The sequence below is a fragment of the Camarhynchus parvulus genome, chromosome Z (genome assembly GCF_901933205.1).
Source record: "Camarhynchus parvulus chromosome Z, STF_HiC, whole genome shotgun sequence".
NCBI classification, from domain to species: Eukaryota; Metazoa; Chordata; class Aves; order Passeriformes; family Thraupidae; genus Camarhynchus; species Camarhynchus parvulus.
In genome coordinates, this window is record NC_044601.1 from 27,575,286 (window position 1) to 27,598,574 (window position 23,289).

Genomic DNA, 23,289 nt, shown 5'->3' on the forward strand with positions numbered 1-23,289 from the left:
TTTTCAAAGCTCTTCTTTTTATCTACTTCAAGACAAGACATATTTAGGAATGTCAAGGCTGGCTCAGGAAACTGAATTCTTGATTGTTTGGTTTTTCTAACTAGGGCTTGACACCAAGTTGAGGATGTAGGCTGAGCCTCTTTTTTTTGTTTTTGTAATTTTTTTGAAGTTTTATTTACTTCCTACCTTTTGTCTGTTGAGTTGCAAAATAGGAACTGTGTCCTAACTGTGCACAGCCTCACTTTCTGCAGTCTCTCTCCTAGTACTTTCCTGAGGCTGTTATAAAGGCTAAATTAAACCCTAAGCATCTCTAACCTATTATGTTTTTCTTAAATATTTAGCCACACAGACTCTTAGCAGATGGTGTATTAGCAGTAATAAATTAATTTGAGCTCTATCGCTGTGAGATCCAAATTTTGTAATGATAACAGGGAGTAAATAGACAGAGGAAGAGAAAAAGGAATATGAAATTTCTGTTTCTCCTGCCAGGCCTGGTAAAATTTAGGCAATATACTATGCTAGAAGGCTGAATTGGGAAGGTATTGTGTCCATGTCTTGCACTTACTTTTCAGAAGTTTGTCAGTCTTTCCAAGTAAAGCTGTTTTGAGTGATTTAACATTAAAAGTGAACTTTAAAATATAGTAATTTAAGCGATGCAGTTTTCTATTTTATAAAAAACATTATTAAAACAACTTCCAAGTTTGCTTCTTCAGCTTGATGCAAAATAAATTAATCATCAAACTAAAACTGCCCATAAATGTGATGCTACCTTCTAAGTCATAAAGTGACAAATAGAATAGTCCTACAGGGCAATACTCAAAGTTGATCATGGCAGTCTGCATCAAATTATTTATTCCAAGCCCCTAAAAAATTTTATTTTCCAAGGGACTCTGTGAGTGGTTAGGTACAGCATGACAATCTGCAAACAATGGGACTGTGGAAGACAAATGAATTCTTGGAGAAAGTCTTGTGCTGAAAACTGGATAGGTCGTTCCTACAATTGAGTCGAACAGTCCATTAGAAGGAGGACAAATAAGAGACCTATGAGGTGTATTTTTTCCAAGATATGCTCAGAACGTTTATTTGCTGCCCCTATGATATGAAAATATTCCCTAAGCTAAAACCTGCCTCCTGGTAAATATATATATTTACTAATATTTAATACTCCTTTCCTATGCAATCAGTCTGAGGATGTTGATCTGCTTCTGGTAAGTGATAATGATGTTCATCTTTATAACAAAGAAAAAAGAACAGTTATTCTTATGATGTAGCTAAAATTTTCATTGAAATAAAGTGGAAAATAACTATGTTGTGTACAAAAAGGTCATGGCAATTTTTTAAATATAGCAATAGAAGACCGGATGCACATACTCAAATTAAGCATGCTAGAATTAAGCTTTCTTTTCGGTAATGCGTGTAGAGCATGTAAACTTCCGTTGTTGAAGATGGCATAGCCTTATGACAGCCACCTTTTTTGGTGGCTCTCTAGCCCTTTTTTCCTGCCATTCACATAATTAGAGTTCTCTAGTTTAATTTTAAAGCGCAGCGCCTAGTGCCCTGGAGTTAAAGTGTGTAACTGCTGTGCAATCTAACAGCCTTGAATGGTTTTTTTACTGCACAAAAACGTAGTCAGAGCTCCATCCCCTGGTAAGAGTTCAGAGTTCAGCAGTCTGGGGGTGCACCTCACTTTCAAAACCCAGAAGAACTGGGTTTGGGGGTTTTTCATTGCTTTTTGGGTTTCATTGTTTTTTGTGGTAGGTTTTTTTTTTCTATATGAGCAAAAAGGAAAACAATGGGAATCGAGCTCATGTATTTCATTCGTTTTTCACATGATCTGTTCTACCCACAATAAAAGCAATCTTACTAGTTCAGTTACCTAGGAGATACTGATGTAATGGGTTACTATGGTGACAACTGATCTCTTGAAAGCTTGTAAATTATAGGGTTGGCAGAGTTCATCAAAGCTACATGTTAAATGATTAATTTCTAGAAATTTGTAATAGCCTGTATTTCTCATGTGCAAAACATTCCCAGAAAGCAAATACACTCAACTGACTTAAAACTGGTCAATAATATGTTTATTTTACTTACTTTAAAAGAATCAAAGGATAAATAACTCCCAGTCTGCTCAGTCATTGGCTACTCCAGTGGTTTCCGTAGCAACTCCTACTCTACCAGGGCAAGGGATGGGAGGATACCCATCAGCCATCTCAACAACGTATGGTACTGGTAAGTATTGATGCAGGATGCAAACATGGGGAAGGGAGCAAGGTGCTGATAAGTGTCTATCTCAGTATTAATGAGTTAGCTAATGTTCTTTGGGAGAAACTGAAAAATTCATAACTGTTATGCCTTTATGCTACATTTGCTTATTCTCTGCCTGTCACTAACTTCAGACGCATCTATTTCAAAGTTAGCTGATTTGCTTGAAGTAAAACTGATTTGGTAGCTTTATTTTGTTGGCTTTAATTAAAATTTAAATAAAAAGCCCCCCAAAAAACCCACCAAGAAAAAGAAAACCACAGTAACCTTAAAACAGTTAACAGTTTAGTCTTCCTTGGATATAATTTCATGCAGTTGAGTGCACCATGCTAAAACCATGAGGGTAGTGGAAATAAGCAACTTCACTATCTGCAACCACAGTTCAGTAACTCTGTTGGCTGTCACAGCTTCCTACCTGGGAGGGTGCAGAAGTGAATCCTCAAGGCGTCTTTACAGTTCCTGTTGTGTATTGCTGCTGTACTGAGTGCACACAGTGACATAGATCCAGCACATTTTTGGAACACACATAATGTTCAGAAGCAGACTGCCTGCAGACTTCTGCAAGGAAGACTGTAACCAAAATGTTGTATTTTTCAAGTCTTTCTGACAGTCCTTTTGTAGTTATGGTGAATTTTCAGGTTAAGAATGCTTTAAATCTGTCAGACCCAGTAAAACCCTGCTAGATTACAGAATAATTATTAGTGCGTTATTTGCTCCCAAGTTAATGAGTTGAGGAAAGAGGAAGATTTACTTTTTCTCCTGCAACTTGATGTGATTGGTGTAATTAAAATTAAATGGCTTACAAAGTGACAAGAAAATTACTAGCCTAGTTGTTGTTTAATTGCTTCCTCTTTAATTCTCTCTTAATTATTGTCTTTCTGTTTTCAAATCTAGAATATTCTCTGAGTAGTGCAGATATATCATCTCTCTCTGGTTTTAATACAGCCAGTGCTCTTCATCTCGGTTCTGTGACTGGGTGGCAACAGCAACACCTACATAACATGCCACCATCTGCCCTCAGTCAATTGGGGTAAGCAGTGCCTTCTTTATTTTACTGTTCTACAGTCACTTCAGTCTCCCCAGTAATTCCAAACGTGAAATATGTCAAGGTAACATACCAGAACATATCTACTGTGTATAAAAACTAGATTTTGCAAAACTGGAACAATGTAATTCATGGGATGTTTGCTAGGGAGCTGCAATGAAATACTTTGTGTTTGTGGCATTTTCTCAGTAGTGTACTGTTTATGTTTCAGATCTTATTTCTTTAAATAGATTTTATTTTACTATTAAAATCGAACACCTATATTGTACTGATGTCATATTTTTTATTTATGCTTTTAATTTCCAGTTACTGTTGCACAAACATTTACAGTAAGAAAATTTTTTAGCTATTTTAATGAAGTAAGATTACATAATTAATTGACCTGAGATTAAGCCTTAACCTTATATAATAATCACATACTCCCTTCTGCTCAGCCCTGAAATTCAAGTTTCGTTTATTTGGAGATGATTTTTATGAGAAAATAGTACGATTAAGCCAAAGAAATGTAAGCTTACGCAACTCACTCTGATGTGCCTGTGCTGAAGAATACATGTACTCCTGCCCTCTAGTGGCTAATTTTACAATATTTATTCAAGTTTCAGAGAATCACAGTGCTCAATCACTTCTGGATCTTTAGAAGTGTGAAAATTCACACAGAGAAATCACCTGAACAAGCAACCTCTTGGCTCATTTAAATGAACAGGTGTATGATTTTCAAATATTTTGATATCTACAATTTCTATTGAGTAAGACCATAGGCATGCACTAGTGTGGCACAATAGCCTAATATATGGTTAGACATGTTGGAATTTTAAAAGGTTTAGCTATAAAAATAGAAGCTGAAAACAGCAGGAGTGTATTCATGAAGAAAAGATTGAATCCATATACATTTGAAAAGAAAACCTTTTTTGTGAAAGAGGTCTTCCACATATACACTTTGTTTCTTTGAGGTTGTTGCCATAGTGTGGAACAATTTAGTACTCTAAACGCACCTTAAACTTCAAAATTCTCCTTCTACTTTATCTGAACATTTTTTGTAACTTATTTTAATGTCTTTACCATGTTGATAATTTGGGTTTTTAAGGAAAGCTATACAAATGTTTCAAAGGAACTAATTTTTTAAACCTCATTTCTGTACAAATAAGTATATATAGATGCAAATGTCATAAAAACATACAACTGAAATACTTGCGCTAGAAAAAAAGTCTTTATATCTTTCTCTTATACTTTTCTTTGTGAGTTTGCACTACTTTTGGGTCAGCATTCAGACTTACTGTACAACTAAAATCATGAATTCTCAAATAAATTGAAAGCTCACGTTAGGTATCACTGTATAAACAATTGGTACCATACCAAGGAATGTAATAATGCTATTTGGTTAGCAAAAAAAAAAAGGTATAAATTAACTCCTAAACTATATGCCTTTTCAGATTTGTCACACATCGTGATCTGTTTCTGATTCATATCACAGAGTGTCAAAATGTAATGTCTGTGGCTGTGGAATACATTCTGAGTTGCTACTCTTATTATTATTACTCTTTCAGTGATTTGTAAGTGAATTCAGCTATGAAAGCTGCTTCAGAGATGGGTCTTGAGAAGTCTTCTATCACTGCAGAAAATCATATTCACTGAGTTCTACATGAAAGAGCATCTCTTTTAACTTTTGAATTACTTGAAAAACTTGAAATTCTGTAGAACGTATCCAGTGTATATCAACCTGATTTAGAATTTGCAAAAAGATTTTTAAAATGAAACAAAATTACAGTCATCTTCACATACTTGAGAAAACACATCCAGAAATGTTTCAACAACATAAATCTCAGTGCTTAGTGGAGTCATATACTGAAAAGGTTTGGCAGTGAGATGCTTGTTGTCAACAGTAGGCTATAAAAACCCATGAGAAAACAGTTAGTGGAAGACACATTCCAGGTCACCTTCAGGTTTTGTTTTTCAACAAAGTCTAAAGGTGAAAATCAGCTCTGCTTGGCAAGATGCAATGACAAGAATGTGATTAATAGTAGAATAAGATAGGATTAGACGCATGATCTTGCTCCAGATAAGTCCTCAGCAATTTCAGTAGCACTGTTAGAACCATCTTGGAGGTAATCTGAGATCTCTGCAACCAAGCTCTTAGTTCTTCAAGTTGACTGTGCAATTAGGAACCACACTAGTCCTGATGGACTCAAGGGCAAATACGTGAGGACATGGGAGAAGTTCATTTTCCCTGTCTGTCCAGCTTTTGGCCTTCTGCCAACCCTGGTGAACAGCACAACAATGTACAGCCCGTTTAGACATATAGAAGCTGTTTAGACATGACTGGGACATTGAAACCGACCAAACTTTTCAACTTTTTGGGTTAAAAAAGGAATAGCATTTTCATGGTCTTTTAATGCATCTACATCTGGAAAAAATACATACAAAAATTCTGCTGAAAATCAGTCCTTCCCAAAGCTTTGTGATTTGGCCTGAGCAGTACATCAAAGTCTCTTACTGCTTATTTAACATGTACCAAAAAGACTACTAGAAGTTAACTGCTGATAACCAGAAGAGAAGTCCTTTCCAAACATCATAATAAATTATCAAAATACTTTATGCACAAATCCATAATGTGGAATATGTTCTCTTCCATCCACATTTCCTAGCCTAAGAGACAATCTTTTAATCTAAAAGTAACATCCACAGGTGAGGTTTTTACTTTCCTAAAATATGAATGCAGGGAAAGAGACAATATTTAATCTGAAGGTGCTTCAGTATAGGTAATTATTTATGTAAGAAAAGTTTCTCCAAACTTCTGCCTACATGAATAAAAAGTTGTCCCAATTCATATATAATGTTGACTTGTTCTGTGACCCTTATATAGAAAGATTATTACTTAGCTACAATTATTTTTTACTAGATGACAACTATAGCTATACATATTCTCCATTAAACTATTTTTTCCTGAAAAATTTGGAAACAGGTACATCATGTTTCATGAATTTGTATCAGTTCTGCCAATTTCCTTGTTTTGAAGAAAAACCTGCTGTATTTCAGATTTAGCCTTTTTTTCTTATGCCACTATTATAAGATGTTTTAGTAACTCAGCTTCATGCTATTTTTTTAATTCCTGTTTAAAAAGTGTAACCTTAACATGTGAGAGCTAAACAAAATATCTTGACACAGAAATTCGTATTCTGCTTTTACATTGATCAGAAAAGTATAAAAAAAGACCTAAATCCCTCTTAGCTTTTACCTTAAAAAAAAAAATAGAGCAGAGGGAAGAAGTTGAATTGTTCCTAAGTCAAAAATATTTTCTAGATGCAAATTAGCACATAACCATGAATTTTCAATGGTTCTTTACATGGTTTTATTGGGGGAAATTATATGAAGCAAGGCAGTAAACTGATTTAGGGAAGTGAAAGTGGGTGTAAAAGAAAAGGTGCATGAGGGTCCCTTCCTTCAATAGACCATTTTCTCACTCTACAAAAATCTACATGGTCAATATTCATGTCCTCATTCATCACATACTCAGACCTGCACTTCTACCTGTGCATGCTGAGCTTCAATACCATTTGGAGAATCAGACAGAAGGAGACGCACACAGAGGTGTCATCATCCCAAGCTCATGGCACTGTCTTGCTCCCCCACTTCTCATACAGCAGAGCTGTGTAGATGTTCTGTGTGGGAATCAGATAGGAAGCAGCATTTCTCCATGTGGCCATCATAATCTGAATAAAAATCAAATTTTAACTACACTGGCCTCAAGAGGGACTGGTGTGCCAAGTTAAGATATTAATTTTCTTCACTGTCTCCATAAAATGAAATGTTTTCATACAACGTGGAAAAAGGTGATAATGTGCATAAGTGGACTGCCCAACACTTACTCAGTGCATGTAATTGTACACAAACCTTTGAATAATTTTCATTAGTTTCTCAGTAGGGTTTCTATATCCAAAACCTGTTTGTTTACCAGGGAATTTAGTAAAGGTTGAAATGATTACAATAGGACATGCTCAGGCCGTATTCATGTAATTTTATGAAGCAACACTGTGAAATATGCATTGATACATTTAAGTGAAAACAGCTGTTTCTACACCCACATATACAGGAACTTAAATAATTTTGCAGCAGACAGAATTCTCATTTCTTACTGTGCACCTTCCATTCTAAATAGAGGTCAATCCTTTGTTTAGAATACAAAGATTGCACCTAAATACCTATTATTTCACCATTCACACGTATGTAACTATGTTTCCCAAGCAGATTTAGCTTAGATGAGCTTCTCATAAAAATGTTTCAGAAAATGTTAATGAAGTATTGCAAATTATAATAAAATAAAAATATATTAAATTTCAGAAATACTTTCAGCAGCAAAAGGCTGTATTTATAAAGAAAAAGAGGTGTATCAAAATAAGTGTAACAATTCATTTATATTGTTTTAATATTGTTTTAAAGTTCAGAAATTCAGTCTTGACCTACCAAAATGATTTCTTATCCTTTTATAAATGTACCAAAAAAAAAAGGTGGTTCAAAATTCAAATAAACCTGAAGCATTTATAAAACTGGCATTAATTTTTATGCCAGGTTATTATGCAATACCGCTGCTGAATCACAAGGAATCTGTAGAAAAGTCTGTAGAGATGCATTCTCATACTCACTTCTGAAGCATTATTAAAAATGCAACATTCCGGTACAGCAATACCAGCTCTGTATTATGGAAATTCAGTTTATCCCTGTAGATTTGTTCCTTTGGATGCTGTCAAACAGTAGAATGCCAGTATGTTCCATGTGAACAAATTTGACTGAATATGGTTATTTTTGTCTATTTTTATCTTTTTTTAATTATCCCAAGCTTTGCAAAGTGGCATGTCACTTGCTCAAATCAAACACTTCTAAAGTCAATTCTCTAGGCTCCACCATCATTTATTATAGAAAATTCAGGTTTAGCTATAAGCTTGGCATGTAAAATCATATGTAATCTTATCATACTAAACTGACAAACTGTTCAGTCCTAAGCAACACAAAAATAAAGTTACTGGAATTGAAAAGACAAAAAAAAGACAGAAATGTGTATTTGATTCTCTTTGGACTGTTTTTAACACATTTTCAGGAAGAGTGGAATATTTCACTATGTTGGAATGGCAAAGTCTTATATATACAGTTTCTTATATGTGTTAATTTAATATTTACAGAAGCAATACAAAGAAAATATCCTCTTTGAAAAAAGAAAAAGCTTACATTTTTTTACTGTGAAGGCTATTACTTATGAACTCTGTAACTTAGGAAAGGGCTCATTGCAGATTTGACAAACTTGTCTGTATAGGAAGGAAGGATTGATTAAAAAATTGGAGGTAGAACATGCTGTTTTGTTTTCTAACAAGATCCATTCATTTTTAAACACTACAGCAATTCCTAGTAAAATCAGAGGATATTATTAAATATTGAAGCCATACAGCTTTACTTTAAATCTGTCGGAAGAAAAAAAAAATCATCAAAGTAGTAGTGAATGTTGTTTAAATAATACTCAGCTCTCAGCTGATGACACCCTAGGGAGAGTATTTCAGTAAAGTTAAAAGTCTACACTAAACTTACCTGTGTCTTCTACATTCTCAGCAATTCCTTCCAAATCCCAATATTACACCTTTCTGCATTAAAAATGCCTGCATATCCCTTTAGGTTTAAAATCATATGAAGTCAAGTGTTACCCTTACTGCTTTCCTACCCTGTATAAATAAATACTCATGAATAGAAACCTTGAAATTCTGTTTCTTGGATAAGACACTAACTTCAGCCTAGCAAATGGTCCCTGAAGTGGAACATAATGGGAACTGCATGTTGGAAATCCTGTTTTAATAAAGAAAAGTCAGGTTTTGTCAGGAGGTGGTGCTTTTGTACAAAATGTTGTGCAGATGAAAGTAATCCCATTTTTCCCATAAAGTGTGTTCTCAGTATTCACTCTTCTCCCTGCCTGTGTCATCTTTCCTCTGCCACTGCCTGTCCAAAAAATGGACAAAAAGAAAGAAAAAAAAAGAAAAGAAAAACTTAGAAAACTTACATAGCTTACCTTTGAATAAGTTTCAGAATAGCAGTCTGTCTGCTAGTAGCATCCTTCAAGCTTGGCTTTCCTCTGGGCAAACAGTGTAGTCCTCTATCTTCTACTATTCCTCAGGTTCCCTTTTGTAGTTTATCCAAAATGCATTCTGGATTGAATCATGGATTTATGGATTTAAACCCTAAAATAATATCTAAATCCTTGCCTGCCTATGCTATTTTGTCAATGTCAATGTTAGGACTACTAATTTCAACTTTATTCTGAAAAGCATAAAAATTACCAGACCAGATTTATTTGTTTCTGTTTTGCTTCTGAAGTCACATGTCAAAACAAACCACAATAAAAATAGTTGTGTGCATTCAAATTAATTGGATTAAACACCACAGAAAGTCCATGCTTTCTATCTCAGCTGATGCATACACACACATATTTGTTATACAGAAACCTGAAGGTGGTTCCAACAATGCAAAGGCTCACCTTCCTAAATTTTGATGACACTTGATCTTGAAAAAAGGAGAGATGGGAGACTGAAAGCAAGACTGAGGGCTTGTCCCCCTAAAGCTGACCCCATCTGTTGTGGTGCTGTCATCTCCTGGAATTCATGAATTCCATTCAGACAACAGTCCCCCATGATCTCTGCATGTGCTGATCCTGTGCGAGATATTACAGTGGTGTTTCATGTGAGTGTTTGTGCATATCTGGGGGCTCCATGCCTCCTCCATCTGTAACTGAGTTTCCTTTCCTCCTACAGAGCTTGCACTAGCACTCATTTATCTCAGAGTACAAATCTCTCCCTGCCTTCTACTCAAAGCCTCAACATCAAGTCAGAACCTGTTTCTCCTCCTAGAGACCGTACCACCACACCATCGAGATACCAACAGCACGCGCGCCATGAGGCGGGGAGATCTCCTGTTGACAGTTTGAGCAGCTGTAGCAGTTCCTACGATGGAAGTGATCGAGAAGATCACCGGAACGAATTCCACTCTCCCATTGGACTCACCAGACCTTCGCCGGACGAAAGGGAAAGCCCCTCTGTCAAGCGCATGCGGCTCTCTGAAGGATGGGCAACATGATAACATTATGACCTATTAGTTGGGATTCTTTTTTTCTTGCAGTGTGTGTGTGCTATACCATAATGGGAGGGGGGAGGGGGGAAGGGTCGATATGCATTATATGTGCCGTGTGTGAAAAAAAAGTCAGGTACTCTGTTTTGTAAAAGTACTTTTAACTTGCCTCAGTGATGCAGTATAAGGATAAACAGAAATGCTGAGATAAGCTTAGCACTTGAGTTGTACAACAGAACACTTGTACAAAATAGATTTTAAGGCTAACTTCTTTTCACTGTTGTGCTCCCTTGCAAGATGTATGTTACAATAGATAGTGTCATGTTGCAGGTTCAACGTTATTTACATGTAAATAGACAAAATGAAAACATTTGCCAGAAATGGCAGATCTTTACTGAGAGAGAAAGCAGCTGTTATGCAACATATAGAAAATGTACAGATGTTTTGACAGATCCAGCAGTTGGGTGGCCATGAATTGATGCTAGAAAAAGACTGAGTCACCTAACATACTGAAAATGCTCACAAACATGCAGGCATTTTGTTAGAGTATGGCACTCAGTTTAAAAGGATCAAACCATTTCAAGAGGACCATACTTATAGAAATGTTGAGTTCGAGGGCTGACATATTTAATTTCAAAAATTCTGGGTCTGCATCACTTATTAAATAAAAGTATAAAAATATGTACATTACATTTTGCTTATTTTCATATTAAAAAGTAAGACAGAATTTGCAAAGCATTTGTGGCTTTTGTAGTTTCCTTAAGCCAAAATTTGTTCTTTTTTTCCTTGACAGCTTTGCTAATCTTTTAAGCAGTCCTGAAGAAACAAACAAAAAGGACTTTCTGTATAGAAAGCACTACCCTAAGCCTTGAGGAACTCCATGCTTTGCTAATTAAGATAACTGTTTTCTCTTTGCAGAAGTTTTGGTTTTGAAATGTGTATTTCTAATTATATAAAATATTAAGAATCTTTTAAAAAATCTGTGAAATTAACATGCTTGTGTATAGCTTTCTAATATATATAATAATTATGGTAATAGATTTTGTTCTCTTGATAGTGGGGAATTATATTTGTGCAGTTGCACATTTAACTATTTTCTTTCAGTTTTCTTTCAGTGGGTATACATTTTACAGATCAAAGTCAGCTGCTGAAAGACTGATCTGTAAACAATTAGACTTTACCCATAGTGTAACAACTTGAATCATTTTAATACAGCATTTTACAATCAGTTGGGTGAACTGCCATCCATTGTATATACTGATTAGTTCTTTCATGCTGTTTTGTGCATTGTAACGAGTTAAGGGCCCTTCTATTATGTAATGTACTGCGTATCTTGTAGTTTTCCATGGGTTAAATGACAAAGTGGCGTAACTTGCTCCTTTCTCATTAATGAAGCTGGTATTCTGCCCATCTGAATTGGATGTGCAGCTCTAACGGCTGTAAGCTATGTGAGTGCAGGTAAATATGTGCTGAAGCAGCAGGGGGAGGTAAAGGGAGGGATCAGCACAAAAGTGCCTGTTGTATAGATTCCTCCCCTCTCTCACAGACATAAAACTCTTCAAGAGATTATCGTTAAAGGGTAGTTCAAAGTCAGTTGATTTTATACAGGCAATATTGGCCAACTGGTCCTTGGTTCTCATGGACCTCTGCAGTCACATCATCTCACAGTGGGCAGGTTGTTGAGCAACACTCCCTGTGTGTTTTCTTTCACCAGAGCAGGACTTGCTTCAGCACACAGCATCCACATTTTCTCCAGCCTCATATTGTTCCTTTGACTAAGATAGCTTGACCAGAGGGAATGTGTCATTTTCTTTAAGTCCCTCTTTGTCCCTCTTGTCTATTAGAAAAAAATGGTATATTCAAGTGTTTCAGTTTAATCATTCTGTTGGAGGGGAAAAGTGTTTAAGCAAAATGTTAATGCCATAGTAAAAGAGTAATATTTCTCCTTTTTTCAAGGGTCATTCTAGGTCTCAATGACATACATTGACATTATGATGAAAAATACAACTGCAACAGAAAAATGTCAACACAAAGTACTTTCAAGTAAAATCCACACTCTTTTTCCACCTATACATGCAGTTGCTGTGCACTGCTCAATGATGGAGTGTACCTCTCTGTAGTAGAGAATGATGATCAGACTACAGTGTGCATTAGGACATAGGCTCTTCACTTACCATGACTTTACAGAAGCCTGCCTTACAGGCACTTTCAGCCGTGCAGGGGCTAGTACATAATCTGGAAACTCTTTAAGCAGAATACTGTGCTACTAGTGCATCCATCTTACCTCGTGTAGCAAACTGCAGGGTAAACAAAGATACGCATGTTTTAAAAAACCCAAAAAATAAATTTAAAAATTCAAAAGAAAACAAAAAAAAAGGTAAAATGGGGCCCATAATTAATTTTAAAACAAAAAAAAACACTTTCTTCACCCTCAGATTAACCTGTACTCATATTCTCTTTTGAGAATTTTAAACTTTAGTGTATCAAAAATATGCAAATGTATCACAAATATACCTTGTCATTTCAAGAAAAAATACAATTTTATTGGTATAGTAGTGAAACTTCTCAGTGGGGAAGGGGATTTGGTCTATTGATGTATTAAGAATAGCCATATTAATAGTTTACCTTGCGATTTGCCTCAGCAACACATGAAAAAAATGAAATATATAATTTAATGAAAATGAAGTGTATAATAGTACTGCAAGTAACTAAGCAGAAAGTAGCATGAAAAGTATTGCCTGGGCAATTTATATTAACTCTGACAGTGGTTTTTTTTGTATAAACACAAGTAGAACTGAATCACATGAAAATAAATGCCAGTCAGCCCTCTTGTTCCTGCTGCAGAAGGCAACTAACTTATGCTGGCAAAATTGTGGGGGATAATGCATATTTGCAAACTGATCTAATGATAAGAAGCACAACTTTGATTGTGAAGTCACTTTCTGTAAACTATAACTGTCTACCTTTCTTGTTCCTTTATCTGTATCTTACCATTTATTGTATTTGCAAAAGGTAATTTGGGTTTATTGTGTGATTCCTTTGTATTTAAGGAGCTTGGGGCAGAGCCCTGAAAGAGTATTAACATTTACTTTACCTTAACCCATGCTATATGATGTTTTAGGCAACATTCTTAATTGTAAGTTCAAACACCTGAAGTGGCATTCTAGGCACCCCCAAGTATTGTTATGGCTAAGCTAATCTCTATTAAAAGATGTTGTCAGTTAGTGTTTAATTGCTGGTGACAATTATATTATATACTCTATCTGCACAACATATATATTGTATGCATTGAGCCATTCACAGTAAAGCTTTGTTCATTTCAGTGTCTCTCAAAAACTGTGTTTTATAACAAAATGGCTTATATTTTTCCCAGAAGAGGAATTTAGCAATTTTTAATGACTGGTGTAAAAATTAGCTGTTGTCCTCAGATCTTTTTCAGGTAAAGTTAGTATAAGAATAGAACTCATAGGCTGTTTTCAAGGACGTCAACCCTTTTGTATTGTATTTGCAATCCTATATGCCTACTTTTATCTGTAGTCTAACAGCTATTTGTTTTCCTTCTTCCTTCACCTTGAAGGTAAATGCTTTGTAATTTTTTTAAAAGCCACTTGAAACCTCAATAAAGGCTGTTGCCTAAACATGGCATACTTCATCTGTTCCTGTTTGTGCCATCTGCTGTGATGTCGTCAGTTATATGGCATTCATTTCCTGCCACTACAGGTCTCTTGAAGAACTGATGGAACACTGGTGTCTGTTGGAACGCTTCAGACTGTAGATGTAATAAAAGGCTTTTGTTAATATATTTTAACCAAAGATGTGGAGCAATCCAAGCTTTGAGCCACAGACTTTCTGCATCAAAAGTATCCATTTGATTATTTTCATAGTCACATGTTGCATTTCTACCTTCCCTTCTCATACCTCAGACTGATCCATACCTCTATTTGATTCAAAAAAAAAGGTCATTTAAGAAAGTAATTTTTTAAAAAATTAAAAATTAAAAATGCAGTACTAAAGTCTTTTGTGTATTTAATATCAGACCTGGGTTACCACAGGCATTACACTTGGATTGCTTCAGATGGTTTGTTGTATCCTTTTTTTCTTTTTTTCTTCTCTTTCATGGGGATTTGCTTCCATAAAATAATGGTGATAACAAAATAGCTTGTAAATGGGAGCATACAAGCATTTGCAACAAATATTAAAGTAGAGGCTCACAGCGGCATAAGCTGGACTTTGTCGCCACTAGATGACAAGATGTTATAACTAAGTTAAACCACATCTGTGTATCTCAAGGGACTTAATTCAGCTGTCTGTAGTGAACAAAAATGGGAAAATTTCAAAAGATTCTCCTGCTGGAAATAAGGTATAATTTGTATTTTGCAGACAAATCAGTAAAGTTACTGGCTTTCTTAGTGATATGGTGTCCGTTGTGCATTTTTTTTAATTTAAATAGTGTTCAGTTTTCACTGTTTCACAATGTAACACATGAAAGAATTAGCGCTGTAACTACCAGCAGCTGTCTCAAGGTCCCTTACTGATTATTTGTGCTTGCTTTGCTAAGCGAGTGTACAGTCTGAAATAGTAGCTAAGTCACATACCTTTTCCATCCAGAGTGTTTGCTTTCCCTGAAAATTGCTTTCTTCTTTCCTTTAGCAAAAATCTAAAAACATCTTTGTAGAACTGGGAAACTATGCTGAGACAGTTGATGCATGTCACATTAAGGAGAGCAAGCCAGCAATGTGGCTCGTTCATACCTTACCCTTTCTCAAACACAATGCGTATATTTCCAGAGCTAAAATACTGGGAGTGAGAGAATCCAAGGAACAGCAAGGAGGAATGATTTTAAAACAATCAGATCATTAAGGCTACAAGCAGCAAAAATATATTGTTCCTCTCTATTGACAGATATAGCCTGTTCCTCCTTAATTCACTGGAAATTCACCAATGCAGCAAGTTACCTCCTCCATCTAAACTGATATATGGAACTCCAGTTTGCTGGAGTCCCTGATTCTGGGATACTTAAACTGCTTAGTCATAGGGCTACCTTTTTGGTATTCATGTATTGTACTTAATGTTTTAGACTAAATATCCAGAGCACCTGCAATAGGTAAATCTATACTGCATTCTCTGCAGTCCATCTAGACACATCCAAGGTAACTCTGTTTTGAGCAGATATTTTGGTTAACAGTAATCTTTCTACTGCTGGTATTTCTTCCTTCTCTTCCAGCTGATATTGTAGAATGCTTTGGTTCTATTCTGGATCCCCTTGATTGCTAAAGACACTTCAAGGCTAACATGAGAATGCTTGTGTGAATGCTGAATTTCAACTGAGTTCATTACTTCTGAAAGGTGAAAAGCATGCTGTTCTAATTGTCCTTTCTATCCTCTTCTTTGTGTTTCTGTCTGTGGTTTGTTCATAGTCTGCCCAAAGTTTTCAGTTTCAATTATCTGTCTGTATTTATCTGGACAATGATCCATAAGTTCTTTTAGGTTACAAAAATCTTGCCTCCTTCAGGGAGCAGGAGTTGATCAGCACTAGCTGTGGTGATTTTACTTCTCTGACCAAAGACATAAAATAATGTAATAGAAGACTTCGCTGTGCAGGAAAACTTAGAAGTGATAAAACTTAAATGTAATGTGTTTGCATGATAAACATAATTGGCGTAAAATATAATTTTGTTTTTACAGCACATTGCACAGCTGATTATTTTCTGCAGAATTGCTAAGGATGGGGTTTTCAGTCTCACAGTGAAAATGCAGCATCCTGTGAGGCCCAAGTCACTTTTTTGCAATGCTTTACACTATGGTAGCATTTTTTTGGGGAAGTGAAAGTTAGAAAATATCATTATGACAGCCTTTACAGCTGCATTTTTACAGTGGGGATACTTCATCTGATACAAATTACTCTGTCTGTTCTAAATACAGAACAAGATGGGCAGGAGACAAATTTTCTTGAAAGGAGAAACTACATAAAACATTAATTTTCTACTTGGAAAATATATGAATGAGAGAGTATATCCTTATGTGTGAATAATACAGGCATAGCAGATCTGTAGGAAAATACTATGTGCTCTCAGAAACACTGGAAGCACAGGATATATACAAAGAAACCATCAGCATGTTGACAAGGGCAAATGATGAGCATGTTATATACAATTAAGTAGTGGGATTTTTGGCCATAAAGAATTGTGGAAGCAAACATGCTGCGTAAGTTCATAATGGTTTAAATAAATTATAATGGCATAGTTGCATTTTTCTTGTTCAGTATGATGATACACTTACAGTATCCAGCTAGAGTAAAGGAAAATTTTCTACGGCTTATTTTTGGAAAATGTGAAGCATTCTAGGGAGCACTTCATGTATGCTTTTAATCTTGTATGCACTTCCCCCTGAAAGTCCCCTACAGACTACTGTCATGGAAAAGATAATGAGCTAAGTGGACTTTTGTTCTGATATGGCCGTTCTTGTATCTAGACATCACATAATGTAACCATCCTAATTTTCCTTGCAAACTTTTTTTTTCAGATTAAGCATATTGATTTTACAGTGCTGGAAATTAATACAGTGCAAATTAAACATTCAGCACACGTAATCAGCCAAGAGCTAAATCTGTCACTTAGCATGGCTTTGCTCTTGGAGGAACTCTGGGGAATAAAGGAGAGTTTATGACCTTTGGAAGAAGGGGCAGGCTATGCAAGAAGAATACAAGGTGTCATGATGTCATGCAGACAGAAAATTAGAAAGGAAAAAGTTCAATTAGAATTCAATCTGGTCAATCACTGGTGTGCAAGAAGTTTAAAAATATTTTTATAATACATCAACAACTAAAGGAGAGACAGAGAAAATCTCCATGCTTTATTGAACACGGAGGAGGACCATGTCAGCAAGGACAAGATAAAGGTTGAGGTTCTTAATGCCTTCTTTGCCTCCAACTTTAACAGTAAGACAGCTGTTCTTAGGGAAACCAGGCCCCTGACAGGGGGAGAATATACAGGGAGCAGAATAGTCCTCCTGTAATCCAAGAGAAAGTAGTTTGTGACTTGCTGAGCAATTTAGACATTCACAAGTCTATGGGACCAGATAGGTTTCACCCAAGGGTACCGAGGGAGCTGGTAGAAAGGCCTTGCCAAGACACTGTCCATCATTTATCATTTGTCCTGGTTAACTGGGGAGGTCACAGATGACTGAAGGTTGGCCATTGTGTTGTACATCTCCAAAAAGGGCTGGAAAGATCTGTGGAGCTACCAGTCTGTTAGGATGACCTCTGTGTCCAGCAGGGTCACAGAGCAGACCACCTGAGTGCAATCACTTGGCGCCTGCAGGACAACCAGGGGATCAGCAGCAGGGGTTTAGGAAAGGCAGGTCCTGCCTGACCAACCTGATCTCCTTTTTTTACCCAGTGTCTTACCTGGTGGATAAAGGGAAAGCTATGGATGTTGTCTACATGGACACAGCAAAGTCTTTGAACACTCTGTGACTGCCATCTTGAAAAAGCTGGCAGCCCACGGCTTGGACAGGTGAACTCCTTGCTGGATTAAGAACTGGCTGGATGGTTAGGCCCAAAGAATGGCAGTGAATGGTGCTGTATCCAGCTGACTGTTGGTCACCAGTGGTGTTCCCCAAGTCTTAGGACTGGGGTCAGTCCTGTTCGATATTATCTGGACAAGAGGACTGAGTCCACCCTCAGAAAGTACAACGCTAAATTGTCTGGCAGTGTCGATCTGCTGGAGGGTAGAAAAGCTCTGCAGATGCATCTGGACAGCCTGGACTGATGGACTGAGGCCAATGATATGAGATTCAACAAGGCTAAATGTCAAACCTTGCACTTTGGCTACAATAACCCCATGCAGCGCAACATGCTGGAGAAAGAGTCACTGGGAAGCTGCCTTGGAAAAGGAGCTGGGGGTGCTATTCAACAGTGAGGACAAAATGTGTTGTACCCAGGAGGCAAGAAGGCCAAAGGCATCCTGGCTGGTATCTGCAACAGTGCGGCCAGCAGTACAGTGACTGTCCCCCTTTACTCAGCACAGCGTGCTGAGGCCACACCTTGAGTGCTGTGTCCAGTTCTGGATCCTTCACTTCAATAAAGTCATGTGGTGCTGGAATGAGTTCAGAGAAGAGTAAGGAAGCTGGAGAAGGTCTAAAGTGTAAGTCAGATGAGGAGTAGCTGAGAGAGCTGAGGTTGTTCAGCCTGGAGAAAAAGAGACTTGGAAGTGACCTTATCACTCTCTACAATTCCCTGAAAGGAGCTTGTACCTAGGTGGGAGTTGGTCTTTTCTCCCAGGCAACCAGCGACAGGACAAGAGGAAATGGCCTCAAACTGTGTCAGGGAAGATTTGGGTTGGACATCAGGAGGAATTTCTTAATGAAAAGTGTAATTGGAACAGTCTGCCCAGGGATGTGGTGGGGTCACAATATCTAAAAGTATTCAAGAAATGACTGAGCTTACTGCTATGGTTTAGTTGATAAGGTGGTAATCAAAGATTGGGTTCAATAATCTTGGAGGTCTTTTCAAACGTACATGAATCTGTGATTCTGCTTTTCCAATTTTGTAGAGTATACCCAGTTGAGTTAAGTGTAAAGAAACAGCTGTTTATTTATTCCTCAACAGCCACGGAAAAATTAATAACTGCATAAATTACAGACACAAGGTACACTTAAGGGTGCATGATAGATGGAATTAACGTGCACATGCAGGAATGAGAAAATATCTCTGTGTAAGAATAGACATGGGAAGTGAAAACAAAGTGATGGCAAAAGTACAAACATTGGTCTGTAATATCACATACCTACTGTTCAACCAGAACTTTGCTGAAAAGATTTGTAGTTGTCTGCAAAGTGCCAGCTAATGCAACAAGACTGCTCCCACCGTGAAAAAAACTGCTTGCACGTGTAAATATGCCAATATTAGTCATCAAACTTTAATTAATAAAACACATATACACAGGTGATAAATAATGAAATCTTTGTTCACTCTCAGAGTATCCAGTTACACATAAAATTTCACAAAATGACATTAAAGGAAATATACTCTGTGTGCTCATGTCAAACCTTAAGATTACTTTTGAAAGTAGCCAATCAGACCAGCATGCAAATGGATATATTCTGGATTAGCCATCCTGTGCAGACTTTCTTTATAGTATCCAGACTGACCAGTCTTAGCAAGGATATGCTGTAGCCTAATCAGAATTATAGCATTCAGTGAGCAATTCCTGGGCAAAATTCCACAGATATATTACACAGATCAAAATCAAAGGCTGTTGATGACATTTTCTCCCGCCTCTAATATCTCTGCATATAGACTGGGATATTTTGAGTGTTTCCTAAAATGTTTTTATATCTCTGAGACAGTGAACTAGTCAAGTTTAGTAATAGTCTAACTATGAAATCATTTAGTGAGGTCAGTATAGCAACTCATGAGAGATTATCATGAGAGACGCAGCCCAAATATAACAATCATTTTTTAAAATCTGTCCTGTATTACTTCAACATGCAGAGGCAGAGGCTGGGCCTAACACAGTCTTCTGCAATGACTTCTTCTCTATTTATAGCCCTTATTCAAGGGTTATTAATTGAACAATTCAGTTTATCAAATTGTTCAGTTGTTGCAGAAAAACAGACTTTGTCCCAAAGTAGAAGACAAATGGAAGGAGAGAGCTGGACAAATGACAAGCACACAAGAATATTGCTTGCAAAAATCATTTCAGCGCCCTCTTTTTGAAATCTGTTTGGAATTTCAGCTGTCCTAAATTTGAATAGTCAAGAAGAGAAGTTACTTTAAAATAGTGGAAAAAACCTATTTATTTCACACGTTTGAGAAGAGTAATCACAAGCAAAGCAAAAGGGTTGTATAAGAATCAGGGTCTGCCAGCAAAAATAAGACCCTAATTCTTCATCACAGTGAAAAGAGTTTTGAAATGGGTCAGTTGATACCTTAAATAGCAATTTTTTGCCAATCTCCCAAAGTTTTTGTTTTAGTCTCAGTAGCAGCAGAACTCTGTCATTGGGAGGGTTCTGTTAGGCACAAGAAAGCTAATGTTCATTAATAAACATGCATTCCCTTCAAGGGTTAATTCTGCTTGTGCTTTCTGATGCAAGTGAGAATTGGTGATCAGTGACTAAAGGGATGACTGGTAGGAACTTTCCTCTCAGGTTGTGCTTCCCAAAGGAAGCTTTCCCTTATACAGATATTCAAACCTTCACCTCTTCCTCTGGATAGCAGTGGAACCTCCGTGGCGTTGTGCAGGTCGGGGTAGGGAGGACCCGGCTGACAGAACCACTGCAGACCCCTAACACAGGACAAAATAAAATTATTGAAATAAAATTTTAATACATAAATATATAAATAAAACAATAAAAAACCAATAAACATAATGAAAACCCCGCTAAACATATATATTACAAAAAATAAAAAGGAAAACAAATAAACAAACTAAAAACCACAACTCCTCCTTTCCATGCTGCAGGTGTTTTCAGGTCTCATCTTTTTGTGTCGTGTCTATTTCAGCAGTCCTCCTGTCTCCACACCTATTCTCAGTACAATCCCCTTCCTTGGCCTCATTCCACTGCATTTTCTTCAAATTTTCTCCCCCCTTCCCTTGCATCTTCCCCTTACCCTTTCCAAATTTTCACCTTTTCGCTCTATTTTTTCATTTGGGCCTTGGCTGATCCAGAGTGACCCTCCACAGACACACCGCCGCATTTCCCAATTATTTTCCAAAGTTTCGAGTATCTCTTAAAAAGAAGAAAGTCTCTTTATTTTCAGACTTTACTCCCATGTTGATTTTTTTCCTTGCAAAGCACGGACATGGGCGGTGGCGAGGCTGAACTTGCTCTCTCTCTCTCACACGTCACTGCCGCGGGCCTTACCTTTCCTAACGCCATTTTTTCCTGCTTATTCGGATGTTGCTGTGTTTCTTTACACTCCCCGAGACAGCGGGGACGGTGGTGTGAGATCCCCGGGGACGCGGCAGGATGCGGAGCGGGCTCTTGCCAGGTGAGGCGCTCCCTCGTGGTGCCGCCAGGGGGCGGCAGCGCCGCAGGGCATCCGCCGTTTTCCCCGTCCCGCCCGACCGCCCCGCGCCGCGCACTCCGCTCCCGAGGGATCGCCGCTGGCACCGCCGCGGGCCCGGCACCGCCGCGCGCACCTACCGGCGGCAAGGGGTGACTCTCACTGAGCGGAAAGGGTCTGCCACTCGCTCCCTCTCTGACCATCTTACCTTCTGTCCTTCCGCTCTGGGGAGAGTGCACCGCTCTACCTCCGGAGGTTGGTTTCTTCGACCTTTCTTTTAGTAACAATGCAAATGACGATTATTAAGAATCATATTCATAACGGTAATAACACCAGATATACTGTAATATACCATTTGGAGGTTGATTGTTTGGGGGGAAGTTATTGTATCTCCCCCCTGCCCGCACCAGACAGGTAAGGTGCAGGCATCGATCCGTTCAGGACAGCTTGAAAACCAGGCAGAAGCAATTACATCGTGATGAAAGCACGATATTAACCCAGCCGGAGGGGGTGGGGGTGGAGAAATATGATTTTTGTAGTGGTTTTCCCTAATGTTGCAGTTTTTACTTGGTGAAGTTCGCTGGCCGTGGCAGGGTGGACATGGGGTCCCGGTGACAGCTAGGAAGCAGGTGGAGTCTCCATCATCCTGCACGAAAGTCTGCTCTGGATGGTACTGCATCCTGGTAAACCACAGCAAAGAGAGTTTTCCCTGCTCTGGGAGGTGTATCCCTTCGTTCTGCTCTCCTTCCCGTCCCGTCCATGAGGTAAAGGTTGTTTTTTTGGAAGTAGGAGCAAAGAAGCAACGTGCAGGTTGTGTCTGGAGGGAAGCTGTCCTCTCAGGACGAGACTGTTTCCTCATCCACCAGTGACTGTGCCTGGAAACTCTTCCTCAAAGCCACTTTGCGTCTGGTGACCAAAGTCCTTCCTTCTCACTAGCATCTATCCTTAACACAGATGCCGAGGCTTGTGTGCTGCAGGTTACAGGGGTGTCTGCCGACACATAGGGACACCTAATCCATGTGGTGGGGTGACACCTGCATGAGGGTTTCAAGTTTGCTCCTTCAGCACACAGCTGAATCCCAACTCCTGGTCACAGGTCCACGATCACTGTGGGTTGAACTACTTCTTATGATAATTTTCAATCCCTCAATCCCTTGGTTTTAGGTAGTTGGTAGTTGGTCATATAGGCTTAAAAAAAATGGTGGGATAAGTAAATTCATCCTGTTGTTTCTACAGTTCTTTGGGAAAAACATCCCCTTTAATCATGTCTGGAAAACATACATGCACACCAAGAAAGAAAAGAAAAAGAAAAAGAAAAAGAAAAAAAGAAAAAGAAAAAGAAAAAGAAAAAGAAAAAGAAAAAGAAAAAGAAAAAGAAAAAGAAAAAGAAAAAGAAAAAAGAAACTAGTAACTGAGGCAATTCATATCACTTTTCCTTTTCTTCTAATGGGGGTAATGATCCCAGCTGAAATGAGTCAGTGGAGCTCAGGGAAATATTGCCTTATTCCTCACATAGCTGTTTGGGATCAGCCTATTCGTACCTTCCCAGCAGGGAGACTCCTACCCCATTTTTGAGGTCGGGCAGGCTCACTTCTCCTTCCCCACCTACACAGAAACCAGAAAGCTATCACTGTGTCCCTCCCGACGGGGGCGTCCCGCGTCCCAGCGCACAAGCCGGACTTCCCGCTCATAGAGTCACAGAATTTTAGAATCACGGAATCACAGGATCATTGGATGGGCACTGCAGTGGGAGCGGGATCTTACCCTATTTTAAACAATCCAAGTAAAACATGCCAAGCCAAAACATGTTCAGAACTTCTCATTTTATTACTTAAGCACATTTTTATAAAAAAAAATCTGCTCAGAGTTTGGAAAAAAA

At 37.9% G+C, this 23,289-nt stretch overlaps 1 protein-coding gene across 15 annotated transcripts in view; it reads left to right on the forward strand.

The window, feature by feature from the left end:
* Positions 1 to 14,815, forward strand: part of MEF2C (myocyte enhancer factor 2C) — a 134,609-nt gene extending 119,794 nt beyond the window's left edge. For 7 of the 15 annotated variants that reach the window (XM_030969027.1, XM_030969026.1, XM_030969032.1 and 4 more), the window contains 4 exons: positions 1,185 to 1,208; positions 2,100 to 2,229; positions 3,157 to 3,292; positions 10,090 to 14,815. In XM_030969027.1, coding sequence (XP_030824887.1) covers positions 1,185 to 1,208; positions 2,100 to 2,229; positions 3,157 to 3,292; positions 10,090 to 10,411 — 612 coding nt within the window. In that variant the 3' untranslated portion in view covers positions 10,412 to 14,815. The remainder of the gene's footprint in view (positions 1 to 1,184; positions 1,209 to 2,099; positions 2,230 to 3,156; positions 3,293 to 10,089) is intronic. The other 8 variants (XM_030969038.1, XM_030969040.1, XM_030969039.1 and 5 more) reach the window with 5 other exon arrangements.
* Positions 14,816 to 23,289: the final 8,474 nt, after the last annotated feature.